Source organism: Callorhinchus milii, unplaced genomic scaffold, assembly GCF_018977255.1.
Source record: "Callorhinchus milii isolate IMCB2004 unplaced genomic scaffold, IMCB_Cmil_1.0 Scaffold3, whole genome shotgun sequence".
Classification (NCBI taxonomy): domain Eukaryota; kingdom Metazoa; phylum Chordata; class Chondrichthyes; order Chimaeriformes; family Callorhinchidae; genus Callorhinchus; species Callorhinchus milii.
In genome coordinates, this window is record NW_024704744.1 from 75,076,277 (window position 1) to 75,088,943 (window position 12,667).

Consider the following 12,667-nt stretch of genomic DNA (forward strand, 5'->3'; position numbering starts at 1 on the left):
CCCCCCCCCCCCCCCCCCCCCCCCGCCCCCCCCCGAACCCCCACCCCCCCCCCCCACCGCGGGCCCGACCCCGACTCCACCCCCCCCACCCCCACCCCGAGGCCCACCCGAGCTCCACCCCCACCGGGCCCCACCCGAGCCACCCCCCCCACCGCGGCCCCACCCCCCCCGAGCTCCACCCCGCCCCCCCAGCCCGACCCCGCCCCCCCCCCCCAGCCCCGACACCCCCCCCCCCCAGCCCCGACACCCCCCCCCCAGCCCCGACACCCCCCCCAGCCCCGACACCCCCCCCCAGCCCCGACACCCCCCCAGCCCCGACCACCCCCCCAGCCCTGACACCCCCCCCCCAGCCCCGACACCCCCCCCCAGCCCCGACACCCCCCCCAGCCCTGACACCCCCCCCGCCCCGATACCCCGCCCCCAGCCCTGACACCCCCCCCCGCCCGACACCCCCCCCAGCCCGACACCCCCCCCAGCCCCGACACCCCCCCCCAGCCCCGACCCCCCCCAGCCCGACACCCCCCCCAGCCCTGACACCCCCCCCCCAGCCCGACACCCCCCCCAGCCCCGACACCCCCCCCCCAGCCCTGACACCGCCCCCCCGCCCGATACCCCCCCCAGCCCTGACACCGCCCCCCCGCCCCGATACCCCGCCCCAGCCCTGACACCCCAAAAGACCAGTCAAAGAGTAAGTCTCATTCAGGCTTTGACAGTGCTGAGTGTCAAGCAAGTCAGAGGGTTTCTGGGATGACGTTCCAAAGAGCGGGGGGTAGGTGGGGTGGACAGGGCGGGGGACATGAAACAGGCTCGTGCTCGCTGAGCAAAAAGGAATGGCCTAGTCGATAGGGCTTGAGGAGGTCATAGAGGTAGGGTGGGGCAAGACCGTGGAGGGATTTTAATGGTGAGGATGAAGATCTTGAACTCGATCCTCTGGGGGATGGGGAGCCAGTGGAGTCATCCAAGGATGGGGGTGACAGACTCTTGGACCCTGGTGAGGGAAAGGACACAGGCTGCAGAGTTCTGGACAGTCTGCAGGAGCTGGGAGTCCACCGAGTTGGAATAACGGAGCCTGGACCCAATGAGAGCAAAATGATAGTGGTCCGAGCTGGACAAGCAGTGGGAAAGCTTGCCAAACAGTGCTATCAATGGTGTATAAAATGGCAGGCTATGCAGTTTTAGCTGGTTAGTTTCCAGCATTTACCCCAACTCTAGGGGTATTCTGGGGTCCCCCAAACTGCTCTAATACTTTATGGAATTAGATAAGTGTAATGCGTCCCTCCGGAGAGAGAGAGCGTGTGCATTCCGTGCAAACAATCTTATCTCTGGAATTTGCACGTGTAGATAGGATGCATAGAAACCTCAGTTTGGTTTGGGTAATCGTAAGCACGGTGATGTGTTTCCGCATGTGCCAGACACCCGGCTGACCAAAAACATACTTCCCTCCCCCTCTCGCTCCTGAACCAAAAAGGAAGGACACTGAGGCCGGTGTAATATTGAGGCAGTTTATTGGGTCTCAGAGTGAGGAAGCGGGGGGCACATCCTCGCATGGACAGGAAGCCAAGGGTCAATGACAAAACATCCAGTAACATTACATCACAGCCTCGAGACCCCCAGTGTCGGGGTCTCACACTCTCTCATTTCTTTTCTTCATCACAATTCTTTCCCCCTCTCAGTCAGCAAGGTTTTGTGGGGAAGTGGAGATGGGGTGGGGGGACATTCTTTCTGGAATCTTCAATCACTGTCATTTACGTAAATAATAATAATAATCTTTGCATTTGCAGGAGAATGCCACAACGGGAAAGGTGCTAAACCACACAGCAGTGTCCCACAACAGCCGCGAAGTGAGTGACCAGCTTTATTTGGGGGATTATTGGCCAGGTCACTGCGAGAGAGAAACTCCCTTCTCTTTTCAGATAGTGCATTGGATCTTTAACATCCACCTGAACAGGTAGATGGGATCTAGGTTTAACTTCTCATCTAAAAGGCTGCACCTTCGACAATGCGACACACCCCAGTTTAGACGATATGATTCCAAGTCCCAACGCGGTGGCTTGAACTCACAACCTTCTGACTCAGAGGCAAGAGCGCTAACATTGCACCAGGCTGACACACAAAGTCAGGACTGGCCAAGAAGGAGCCGTGGCAGATGATGCCAGAACCCATCAAATGTACACTAGGTGGGTGGTGGGGTGAAGAGAGACCCTGTAATTGTTGGGCACTTTTTGGTCTACTTTATTCTGGTCATTTCTCTTTTCCCCCTCTCTACTCTCCCTCTCTTCCTCTCCCCACCTGTACTCCAGCCCCCACCTCCCCCTCCCTCTCTGTACTCCCCCCCACTACCTCCCTCTCTCTCTCTCTTGCTCGCTCTGCTTCCCCTCTCTCTCTCTCCTCTCCATCCTCTCTCCTCGACCCCTCCTCCCGCCCTCTACTCTCTCCTTTCTCTTCTGCCATCTCTCCTCTGGCTAAACAAGACCATCAGGAGACAATAAAATCAAAAATAAAACGTCCTATAAATCTTTCACCAGTGACTGCTGTGTTCCTACCACTGATGAGAGAGAGGGTATTCCCCCACCCTCCCACACACTCCCAGCAATGACCCTCTGCTCAGTGATGCCCCTCCACCACACTCCATCTCTTCACAGCTCAGCTGGTCTCACCCCCTTAATTTTGACGTGTGTCTAATAATAATAATAATAATCCTTGCATTTGATATCACGTCGTCAGATGTCTCAAGCGCTTCACAGAATATACTATAAAGTGGAGTGACTGTGTATTTTGTGGGTGAAACGCGGCAGCCAATTGTACACAGCAGTGTTCCATAAACAGTCATGGATTGAGTGACCAGTCTTTTTTTGAGGGCTTAATACCCCGGAAGGTGATCCGCCAATCAACTAACAACTGGGTTCCGACTTACTGCTGAGTAAACAGAGGCGTGTGGAGTAAGGAAACTTGCCTAAAGTTTCACCCCACCCAGGAATCGAACCCAGGTCCTCTTGCTTGTGAGGCAAGCAAGCTAACCACTACACTACGGGACTCCACTGGTATCTACAGCGCGTCTCATTGAAGTAGAGGCTGGATCATGAAACTGCACCCTGGACTGCAAGGCCATTGGTGTGAGTCACAACTCTTGAGTGTGGAAGTGTGAAACACACCCAATGCCTCTCATTACACACGTGGGCATTTATATATTTATACATTTATTCATATAGAGAAATGACGATGTGTTACTCCAAACATTGGAACGTGAGTATGCAAATTCACACTGCCAAATGCATGTGTGCAATTTCACATGTCTAAATATATAAGTGTGTAACCACACTTTTCAATTGTAAGCGTGCAAATCCACATTTCTATATGTACAAGTGTGCAAATTCACACTTCTAAATGTATGAATCCACGTGTGTGAATATGTGTACATGCAAATGTACACTTTTAAATTTTCAGTGTACAAAATCACACTTCTAAATATATGCGTGCACGTTAATATTCCTAAATGTATATGTAAAGTCACATTTTTTAGTGTGTGAGTGTGCAAATTCACACATCTAAACATGTGAGTGTGCAAATTCACACATCTAATTTTAAGTGTGCAAATTGACACTTTTAAATATGTGGGTGTACAAATTCACGCTTCAAAACGAGTGAGCGTACAAATTTACATGTATGCTAAGTGTGCAAATTCCATTATTTTAAATGGGTACACCAGTGAATGGGTAAGCGTGAGAATTCACACTTCTAAATGGCTGAGTGTGAAAATCCGAACCTCGAAATACAGTATGAGCGAGCGTGAAAATCTCTACGTCTGAATGTGTCGAGTGTGCAAATTCACAGCTCTTAACGTACAAGCGTGTGAAACACTGCCTTTGGCCTCTGCAGTGACAGGCACCAGACCGAGAGGGAGAGGGACTGGTGGGAAGGCAGGGCTCACTCTCACTGTCAGAGCCCCACATCCACAGGCCACAACCACAGACACCAGCGAGGGGAGGGATACACATCACATCGGTGTCAGACGTAGGAACCACGTGAGCACCATCTTCTACTAGCAGCAACATTTAAACACTGCAACACCATGCCACGGATCAGACCGCTCCTGCTGCCTCGCTCCCAGCACCCGGGGGTCTCGCTTTGTCCCTTCAGTCCTTCCCGGATACGCTAAAGATTCCCTCCGATGAGCCGTGGCACACGAAGGGAGACCCTGTGGGGGAGAGAAGAGCATCAGAGAAGGACAGAGCGTGTGATGTGAGGGAGGTCGACCTGGGACATTAGGGGAACCCATTCGAACATAAAAACATAAGAAATGCTAGACGAAAAAAGCACCGAGGGCCATCTACTTTGCCTTCCACTTTCCTGGCGGTCGCGTGCACATATGGCCCGAACTACCTATGTACTATATCCCATAAGGTTGTTTCCTAAAAGAAAACTAACTAATCTGTGTTTGAAAGAATAAACACTTCCTGCTTCAACCGTCTCTCTAGGGAGCCTGTTCCACAGGTTCACTATTCGCTCACTGAAATAGCGTTCGCGTAGATTCGTTCTGAATTTACTCCCCTTCAATCGCAGGCTGTATCCTCTGGTTTAACTATTCTGGACAAGTTGAAACAGCCTGTCATGATCTACATTGTTTTGCCTCTTTAGAATCTGAAAGATAGCAATCATGTCGCCTCTCAATCTTCTCTTTTCCAGCGTGAACATGCCCAATTTACTTAATCGCTCCTTATTGTCCAGTCCTTCCATTCCTTCAATTATTTTGGTTGCCCTCCTCTGCTCTCCTTCAGCATTAAATACTGGTAGCCAAAGGTACAGCCATGTCCATCATTGGTTGGTGAATTATTTGTGGGTTTGGTGGATAAACTACTACTAATAATAATATTATCACAGAGAAGGGAATCTCTCCCTGTGTCCTGACCAGCGCAATCACCCGGATTAATTCTTAGTTTATGTCATGGCTGTGCACAGGACTTTGCTGTACACAAAATGTTGACAATGCACTTGGTATCAGTTATCTTTTGAAACATTTTGCCTTTAACCTCTTTCCCCTGGTGCAGACGGAATCTAGGTGGGAAGCTGGGAGCCTCGATTGTGGAGCGGTTGCACATCGAGTACATGGGGCAGCTCCGGCTGTTCACCCTCACACAACTCCAGCATCACTTCGGAGACAAAACGGGGTAAGTTCCCGCTCCACATCTCCTGTCTACTATCGTAATATAATATTAATTCCTGCATTTGATATAGCGCCTTATCACATCAACAACAACAAAATTACATTTATTGAGCGCCTTCACGTCGGGAGGATGTCCCTAAGCACTGAACAGTCAGGTGTCAGGGCCCGAGCATGGGGGGAGGGGGTGGTGGTGTAGGGGTGAGGGAAGGCAGAGAGGTGGGAGGGAGACCAAAGGCACGATCGAAGAGAAGGGTCTTGAGACCGGCCTTGAAGGATGTAAGGGAGGAAGCGAGGTGAAGGGACCTTGGGATGGAGTTCCAGAGTGTGGGGGCAGAGAGGCTGAAAGCCCGGCCACCGATGGTAGGACGGGTCGGGCGGGAGATATTGGAGCAGGCCGGAGCCCGATGAGCGGAGGGAGTGGGCAGGTTGGTAGGGAGTCAGCAGGTCAAAGAGGTAAGGGGGCAAGGCCATGGATGGCCTTAAAGGTGAGGACAAGGATCTTGATCTCGATCCTCTGAGGGGTGGGGAGCCAGTGGAGTCGGGCGAGGGTGGGAGGGATGGGGTCACGGAGCCCAGTGCGCGAGAGTATATGAGTTGCAGAGTTTTGGATGATCTGCAGCTTGTGAAGGGAAGAGTTGGGAAGGCCGATGAGGAGGGAGTTCCCGTAATCGAGCCTTGATGTGACAAATGTGTGGGTGAGGGTTTCGGTAGCCTGAGGGGTGAGGCAGTGGCGGAGTCTGGCAATGTTGCGGAGGTGGTGGTAGGCAGTGCCAGTCATGGCGCGGATGTCGGGGAGAAAGGACGGTTCAGGGTCAAACAAGACACCCAGGTTCCTGACTGGCTTAGTGAGGTTGAGTGTGCAGTCATGATTATCACATCATCAAGACGTCTCAAAGCACTTCACAGGATATACTGTAAAGTGTAGTGACTGTGTGTTTCATGGGCGAACACGGCAACTGAATTCACACACAACAATGTAGTGTTCCCTTTGCCTTCTGTTGCTGGAGTTTCGTTTTGTTTCCCTTGGGTTGTTGATTGTTATTGTGGTGTTTCTCCCTTTGATTCCTAGAATTTAAAAATTAACCTCCAGGCTTGTTACTTACAGTTTGATTCTTTTTTGGGAGCCGGGTTAGGTTTAGCAATCCAGCTGGTTAGAGTTGGGGGTTGGGTTGAGTGTTTGGGGATGGAGTGAGCTTTAGTGTTTAGGTTCAGACTGTGTATTGTTTAGGGTTACGGTTGGCTGAAGTTGGGGTTGGGTGATTGTAACCCTGTGTCTGTGTCACAGCTCCTGGCTGTACGAGCTTTGCCGAGGGGTGGAGTTTGAGCCACTCCGACCGCGGCAGCTGCCAAAATCCATCGGCTGCAGCAAGATTTTCTCTGGTAGGACAGCTCTGGCCACGTGTGAGGAGGTGAGTGGTCACTTCCTGGGATAGAGGGTCGTGGTGGGGTGGGGGCCGGGACTCTGCCTCTGGGCTCTGGGTGAGAACACCACCATGTAACAACATGCATTTACACAGCATCCTTCACGCGGGTAGTGTCTCAGAGCGCTTTACCATGGCAGAGCTTGACGCCAAGCTGGGGAGATAGGGAGGAAGGTCTTGAGGGGCAATCTGTAGATGGACAAAGAAGGAGCAAGGCGGAGAGATTGATGGAGAAAGTTCCACAAGTTTGCGGTGTAGTGGCTTAAAGCACGGCTGCCAATGGTGGAGGAGCCGAGGGACATGTAAAAGGCTGGAGCAAGCTGAGCAAAGGGGACAGGTAGAGGAGTTGGAGGTAAGCAGGCCAGAGGGATGGGGAGGAGCTGCGCACAGAGTTATTTGTTATTGAGCGTGAGGACCTTGAAATAGATTCATTCTGTAATACATGGCCAGGAAAGGACTGGGGTGATGGGGTGTGGTGTTATGTATGGATGAGGATATGGGTGGCTGAATTTTGAATATAATAATGATCCTTGCATTTGATATAGCACCTTATCATGTCGTTGAGACATCTCAAAGCGCTTCACAGATTATACTATAAAGTGAATTGACTGTGTATTTTTGGAGCCAAAGGCCACAATATGCAGTTTTGAAAAGAGTAACTGTCGAGTCTTGTCTCTCTGCAGATCCGATTCTGGCTGCTACAATTGGCGTCTGAGCTTGAGGAGCGACTGACCAAAGACAGAGACAGTGTAAGTGCCCTTGCCACTCCCAACAAGAGGGCAGTTTCTCTCCCTGTATCCTGGCCAATCCTCAAAATAAATTGGTTATAATAATAATAATTCTTGCATTTGATATAGCGCCTTATCACATCGTTTAGACATCTGAAAGTGCTTCACAGGATATGCTGTAAAGTGCAATGACTGTGTATTTTGTTAGCGAAACCTGGTAGCCAGTTGCGCACAGCAGTGTCCCACAAAAAGCCATGGAGTGAGTGAGCAGTTTTATTTGGGGGATTAATGGCCAAGACATCGGGAGAGAGAAACTCCCATCTCTTCTAGAATATTGCCATGGGATCTTGAACAACAACAAATTATATTTGTATAGTGCTCTTCACATTGGGAGGATATCCCAAAGCCTGGACAGTCATGGATGTGCACCCAAGCTGGGGGTTTTGTTCAGAAGGGTTGGAGGGCAGACAGGGTGGGGTGGGAGGGTGACCGAAGGCGTGATCGAAAGCACGGTCTTGAGATGGATCTTGAAGGAGGCAAGAAAGGGGCAAGGTGAAGGGATTATAGGATGGAATACCTAAAGGTGGGGGCAGGAAGGCTGAAGGCCTGATCGCTAATGGTGGGGTGGGCAAGGTGGGGGACGTAAAGCAGGCCAGTATGGGCTTAGCAGTCACAGAGGTAGGGAGGAGCAAGGCCGTGGAGGGCTTTGAAAGCGAGGATGAGGATTTTCAACTCTTCTGAGTGATGGGGAGCCAATGGAGCCGGGCGACGATGGGCGTGATGGGTTCATGGAGCCTGGTGCTGGAGGGGACATGAGCTGCAGAGTTGTGAAAAATCTGCAGCTTGTGGAGGAAAGAGTTGTGAAGGTTGACAAGCAGGGCGTTAGCATAGTCAAGTCTGGATTTGATGAAGTATCCAGGGTAGTGGAAGTCTAGAACTCTCTCCCCCAAAGCCTGTGGATGCTGGATCCATTCACATCTTCAAAACTGAAGTGGGTGGCAATTTGTTAGGTCAGTATATTAAGAGATACGGTACAAGATCAGGTAATTAGACTTGAGGTACAGATCAGTCGTGATTTTATAGAATGACGGAACAGGCTCGATGGGCTGAATGGCCTGATCCAGTTCCTATGATTCTATGAATGTGTAGATGAGGGTTTCGGCAGCATGAGGGGAAAGGGAGTGGCAGAGCCGGACAATGTTGCTGAAGTGGGGGAAGGCAGAGGGTCATGGCATGGATGTGGGCTAGAAAGAACAGTTGAGAGTCAAACAAGACACCAAGGTACCGGACTGGCTCATTGAGGTGTAGAATATTCATCAGTGGTTGGTGATGCTGCCAGCACCCAATGTGTGGAGGCGCTGACGGGAACCAAGGAGAAGGGCCTCAGTCTTGTTGACATTCAACTGGAGAAGTTTAGCTCTCATCCAGGACTTGAAGTCTGACAGACAGTCCAACAGTCCACCTGAACAGGCAGATGGGACCTTGATTTAGCGTTGCATCCGAAGGCAATGCAGAGTTCCCCCAGCACTGCATTAGAGCATTAGCTTACACTATATGATTCCGAGTCCTAACGTGGGGCTTCAACCCACAACCTTCTGACTCAGAGGCGAGAGTGCGACCAGTACGCTAGGCTGGCACACTAGGTCACTTCAGTGGGTCACAAGGGGATAGACCATTAATAAACCCTGTGTTTCTTCTTCCACAGAACGGCCGTGTGGCCCAGCAGCTGCTGGTGGGTGTGCGGTTGAAGGATGGGCACGGGCTCTCACGCTGCTGCTCTCTGCCGCTCTGCGAGGCTACAAAGATTGCTAATGATGCATTTGCGCTGATCAGGAACTGCAACAGAGCAGCGGGACCGCAGGCTGCCTGGTGAGTGTGCGACCAACAATGCATGCAGCCTGACCAATGAATGGACCAAATGGCTTCTCTTTGAAGGGAAATGGCGCAGGTTCGGAGTCCCATGGCCGAGTGATTAGTGTGCTCACCTCACAAGCGAGAGGACCCGGATTTGATTCCTGGGTGAGGGGGAGGCAAGTTTCCTTATTTCACACGCCTCTGTTTACCTAACAGCAAGTAGGAACCCAATTGTCAGTCGATTGGCAGATTTCTTACTGGGAGTAATAAACCCTCCAAAAAAAACATGGTCACTCAATTGATGACTATTTATGGGACACTGCTGAGCATAATTGGCTGCTGTGTTTCGCCCACAAAATACACAGTCAATTTACTAATATTTATAATATATTCTGGATCGCTCTTGAGACGTCTCAATGTGATAAAGTGCTATATCAAATTCCCCTCTCCTACACCCCTCTCGTTCATCCCTCTATTCTCCCCTCCTATACTCCTCTATTCCCTTCTCCAACCTCTGTTGGTTTAGGGTGCGCAGGGAGGTGGGAGGTGTTGATGAGTTTAATGTTGAAGGTTGTGGGAGTAGGCAAGGGATGGTGTTCAGGGAATGGGAATAATCAGCCAGTCTCACTCTGTATGTTTCTCAGTCTTGGATATTCCCGTGTTCCTCAGGTCTCCATAGTATGTGTCACATCTGTGATTCATAACGGAGACTGTTGGAGTAACTGTTACCGAGAGCAAGGGGTGTTCAAGAGCCTATGTTACCTAGCCTTGCTTGCCGTAGGGCATTAGCTTGCTCAGATTCAGTGGGTGGAGTCTGGGATTGGTTGTTGGTCCAGTCACCATCTACCTTTTTCTGTTTCCCAGGTGCCCGGCCGTCACGTCCCTCTGCTTGAGTGCTAGTAAGTTTTCAGAGCCGCCCACAGCTCTGGCCAGTGGAATCACCTCCTTCCTCAGCAGCGACCCTGCTCCTTCCCACAAGCCGCTGCCGGTGTCTCCTGTAGCTCGGAGAGAAGCGAGCAAATCGGGATCAAGCCACAAGCCAGTGGGCACTATCCTGTCATTCTTCCAGGCAGCAGCTGACAGTAAATGCAAGAGCCTTGAAACCACAGCGACATCACTTCCTAGCTGCTCGGACGATATTGAGGTAGTCGACCGAGAGCCAGACACGAGCTGCGCTGACGTGTTGACCACATGTTTGAGAAGCGAGGAGAGAGACTATGCCCTTGGGCAGGATTTCAGAGGTTTCTCTCCAAGCTTGAGGCCTTCCTCAACGCAAGAACCAAGCAGCTCTGAGTGTTTAGCCACCGCTGCCGAGAGTGTGGGAAATGTGTCCAACGTGGAGAGGAACTTGCAGATTGATGCTGGGTTACTGGGCAGCACTCTGCCAGGAGCCTGCGCCTGGGAACTTGTCCCTGGGAAGGGGGTGACGGAGCCTCCCATTTTGGCCCCGGAGGATGTGGCACGGTGCGAGAAGTGCGGCGAGTACTTGCCGGTGTGGGACATGCCCGAACACCATGACTTCCATTTTGCCCAGAACCTTCAAAGCTCGTTCTCCACGCCGGTGCCCGGCCCACTCTGCAGCCCCCGCGCTCGGGCTGGGGCTAGGGCCAGGGCTGGCTGTGCAGCCAGAGGCAAGAGCAAGAGAAAGCAAACACCTGCATCTCCCGCCAAGCGCTCCCGGCACCAGCGTGAGCGCACACTGGACCTTTATTTTCAGAAGCCAGCTGCTGGCAAGGTGGGCTGTCAGGACACTGAGGAGGAAGTGGTTAATCAGTGAGCAGGGCAATGCCTGTCTGCATGTTTTGCACATATACAGGGTAACCAAAAAATCATGATACTTTTACAATGTCTAATAAGTTTTAAAGAAATGATGATATATATTCTTCTAACTTATACTAATAAAATGTCAATGTCTATCTGTCTGTCTGGTGATTCTGTGTATCACGCAATAACCGATTGACGAAAAGACATCGGAAAGGTCTTGCATCTGGTAGTGTCATGGGCATATTTGTTTTGGGGGATCTCTCTATTGTTGATGAGCTATATTAAAAAATACTTTAAGCCTCAACTTGTGAGGTATGCATTGTATTCTGAAACTATGTAGCGACAGAGAAAAGCATGCACCATTTGGAGAGGTACATCTGTGACAAATGTATGTCACTTTTTTCTGGTTGTCATAGGAGCTAGAGTCTTCCAATGTGGGACAGATAGAGACTGAGATAGTGAGAGGGGCTGAGAGAGCGAGCGAGAGACTGGGAGAGAATATATTATAAATTGTGGTGACTGTGTGTTTCGTGGAAGAAACAAAAAGACCGAGAGAGACAGACAGAGAGATTGAGATACCGAGAGACAGGGAGACCGAGAGAGATAGAGAAAATATATTAAAGGAGTCCTCCCAGCTGAGTATAATGTTAAACGAAATGTCTGTCTGTATGTCAATCTACATTCCATGTTGGATCCTTTGGTTGCAAGCGAAGCTGCAATGGGTACAGCTAGTTTTAGACAATAGGGTAGGTATCACGACTTTTGGTCATACAGACACACACTTACAATTACGTAAGTCACTGGCAATTAATGGGAGAAAAATAACAACTGTTGAGACAAATTAATAACGTCTAACAACTGTCGAATAAAGTGCACAGCTCAGCTGTCCGTCATTTAAAGATTCGGCTTTGACTTTGTAATCAACAACCCCAAGAAAAAGGTTTCTGGTCAGAAATCAGACTTCATGTGTGATGCAAGACTTGTGCTGTTTGTGAATTTACCAACTGACTTTGATACAGACATTTGTCTATGCTATTGACCTGTCTGTTGTACTTGTGATAATTGAACTGATAAAACGTTCACATTTCTTATTAAGTAAAGAATTTTCAAAGCATAAGTTGCTGAGTGTCTTTGGTTCCTCTGTTCTTGGCTCCTTAATTAAAGGAAGGCTGTAAAGAATAAGCTGGTCTTATTCTGCTCATTGCCCAGATCCCAACACAGTAAAGATCCCTCAACATTGTCTATTCACACTCTCGGGTCAGTGCCAGCATGCGTTATTGAGAGAGTAAAGTGCCCTCTAACCTATCCGTCCACACACTCAGGTCAGATAGAGCAATGGTTAAGAGACTTAAAAGTTCTCTCTGCACTTCCAGGTTAGCTGTTAGATTTATAATTGCTGAGTGCAGTTCTCCCTACAACAGATTGGGAGGGGTGGGTGGGGAGTGTTAGCAGCTGGTCTGAGCTTTCCTGGGGTTGCATCAGCTGCCAACCTCTGCCAAATAGTCAGCCCACCCCACCTCAGTAACGCCTCAAAACCTGCTATCTTGTGGTTTCACATGATTGCTGTTACTAACCGCGACTGCTGCTTTCTGTTTTGAATGATAATAATCTGCTTCACCGACTATATTGTAAAATGGATCGACTGTGTATTTTGTGGGCGAAACACTACCATATAAATACTTATATAAAGGTAATTTATTATATACTTATATAATTTATAACATATATGAATACCAGGG

General features: G+C 50.2%; 1 protein-coding gene across 1 annotated transcript; it reads left to right on the forward strand.

The window, feature by feature from the left end:
- Window positions 1–5,056: 5,056 nt before the first annotated feature.
- polh (polymerase (DNA directed), eta) lies at window positions 5,057–11,047 on the forward strand (the record flags this gene model as incomplete). Its single annotated transcript, XM_042333238.1, is given in 5 exon segments — window positions 5,057–5,165; window positions 6,447–6,570; window positions 7,266–7,331; window positions 9,016–9,179; window positions 10,029–11,047. Coding segments are annotated over 5 exon segments (1,376 nt in total), but the record flags the coding sequence as incomplete, so codon positions are not given.
- Between the last annotated feature and the right edge of the window lie 1,620 nt (window positions 11,048–12,667).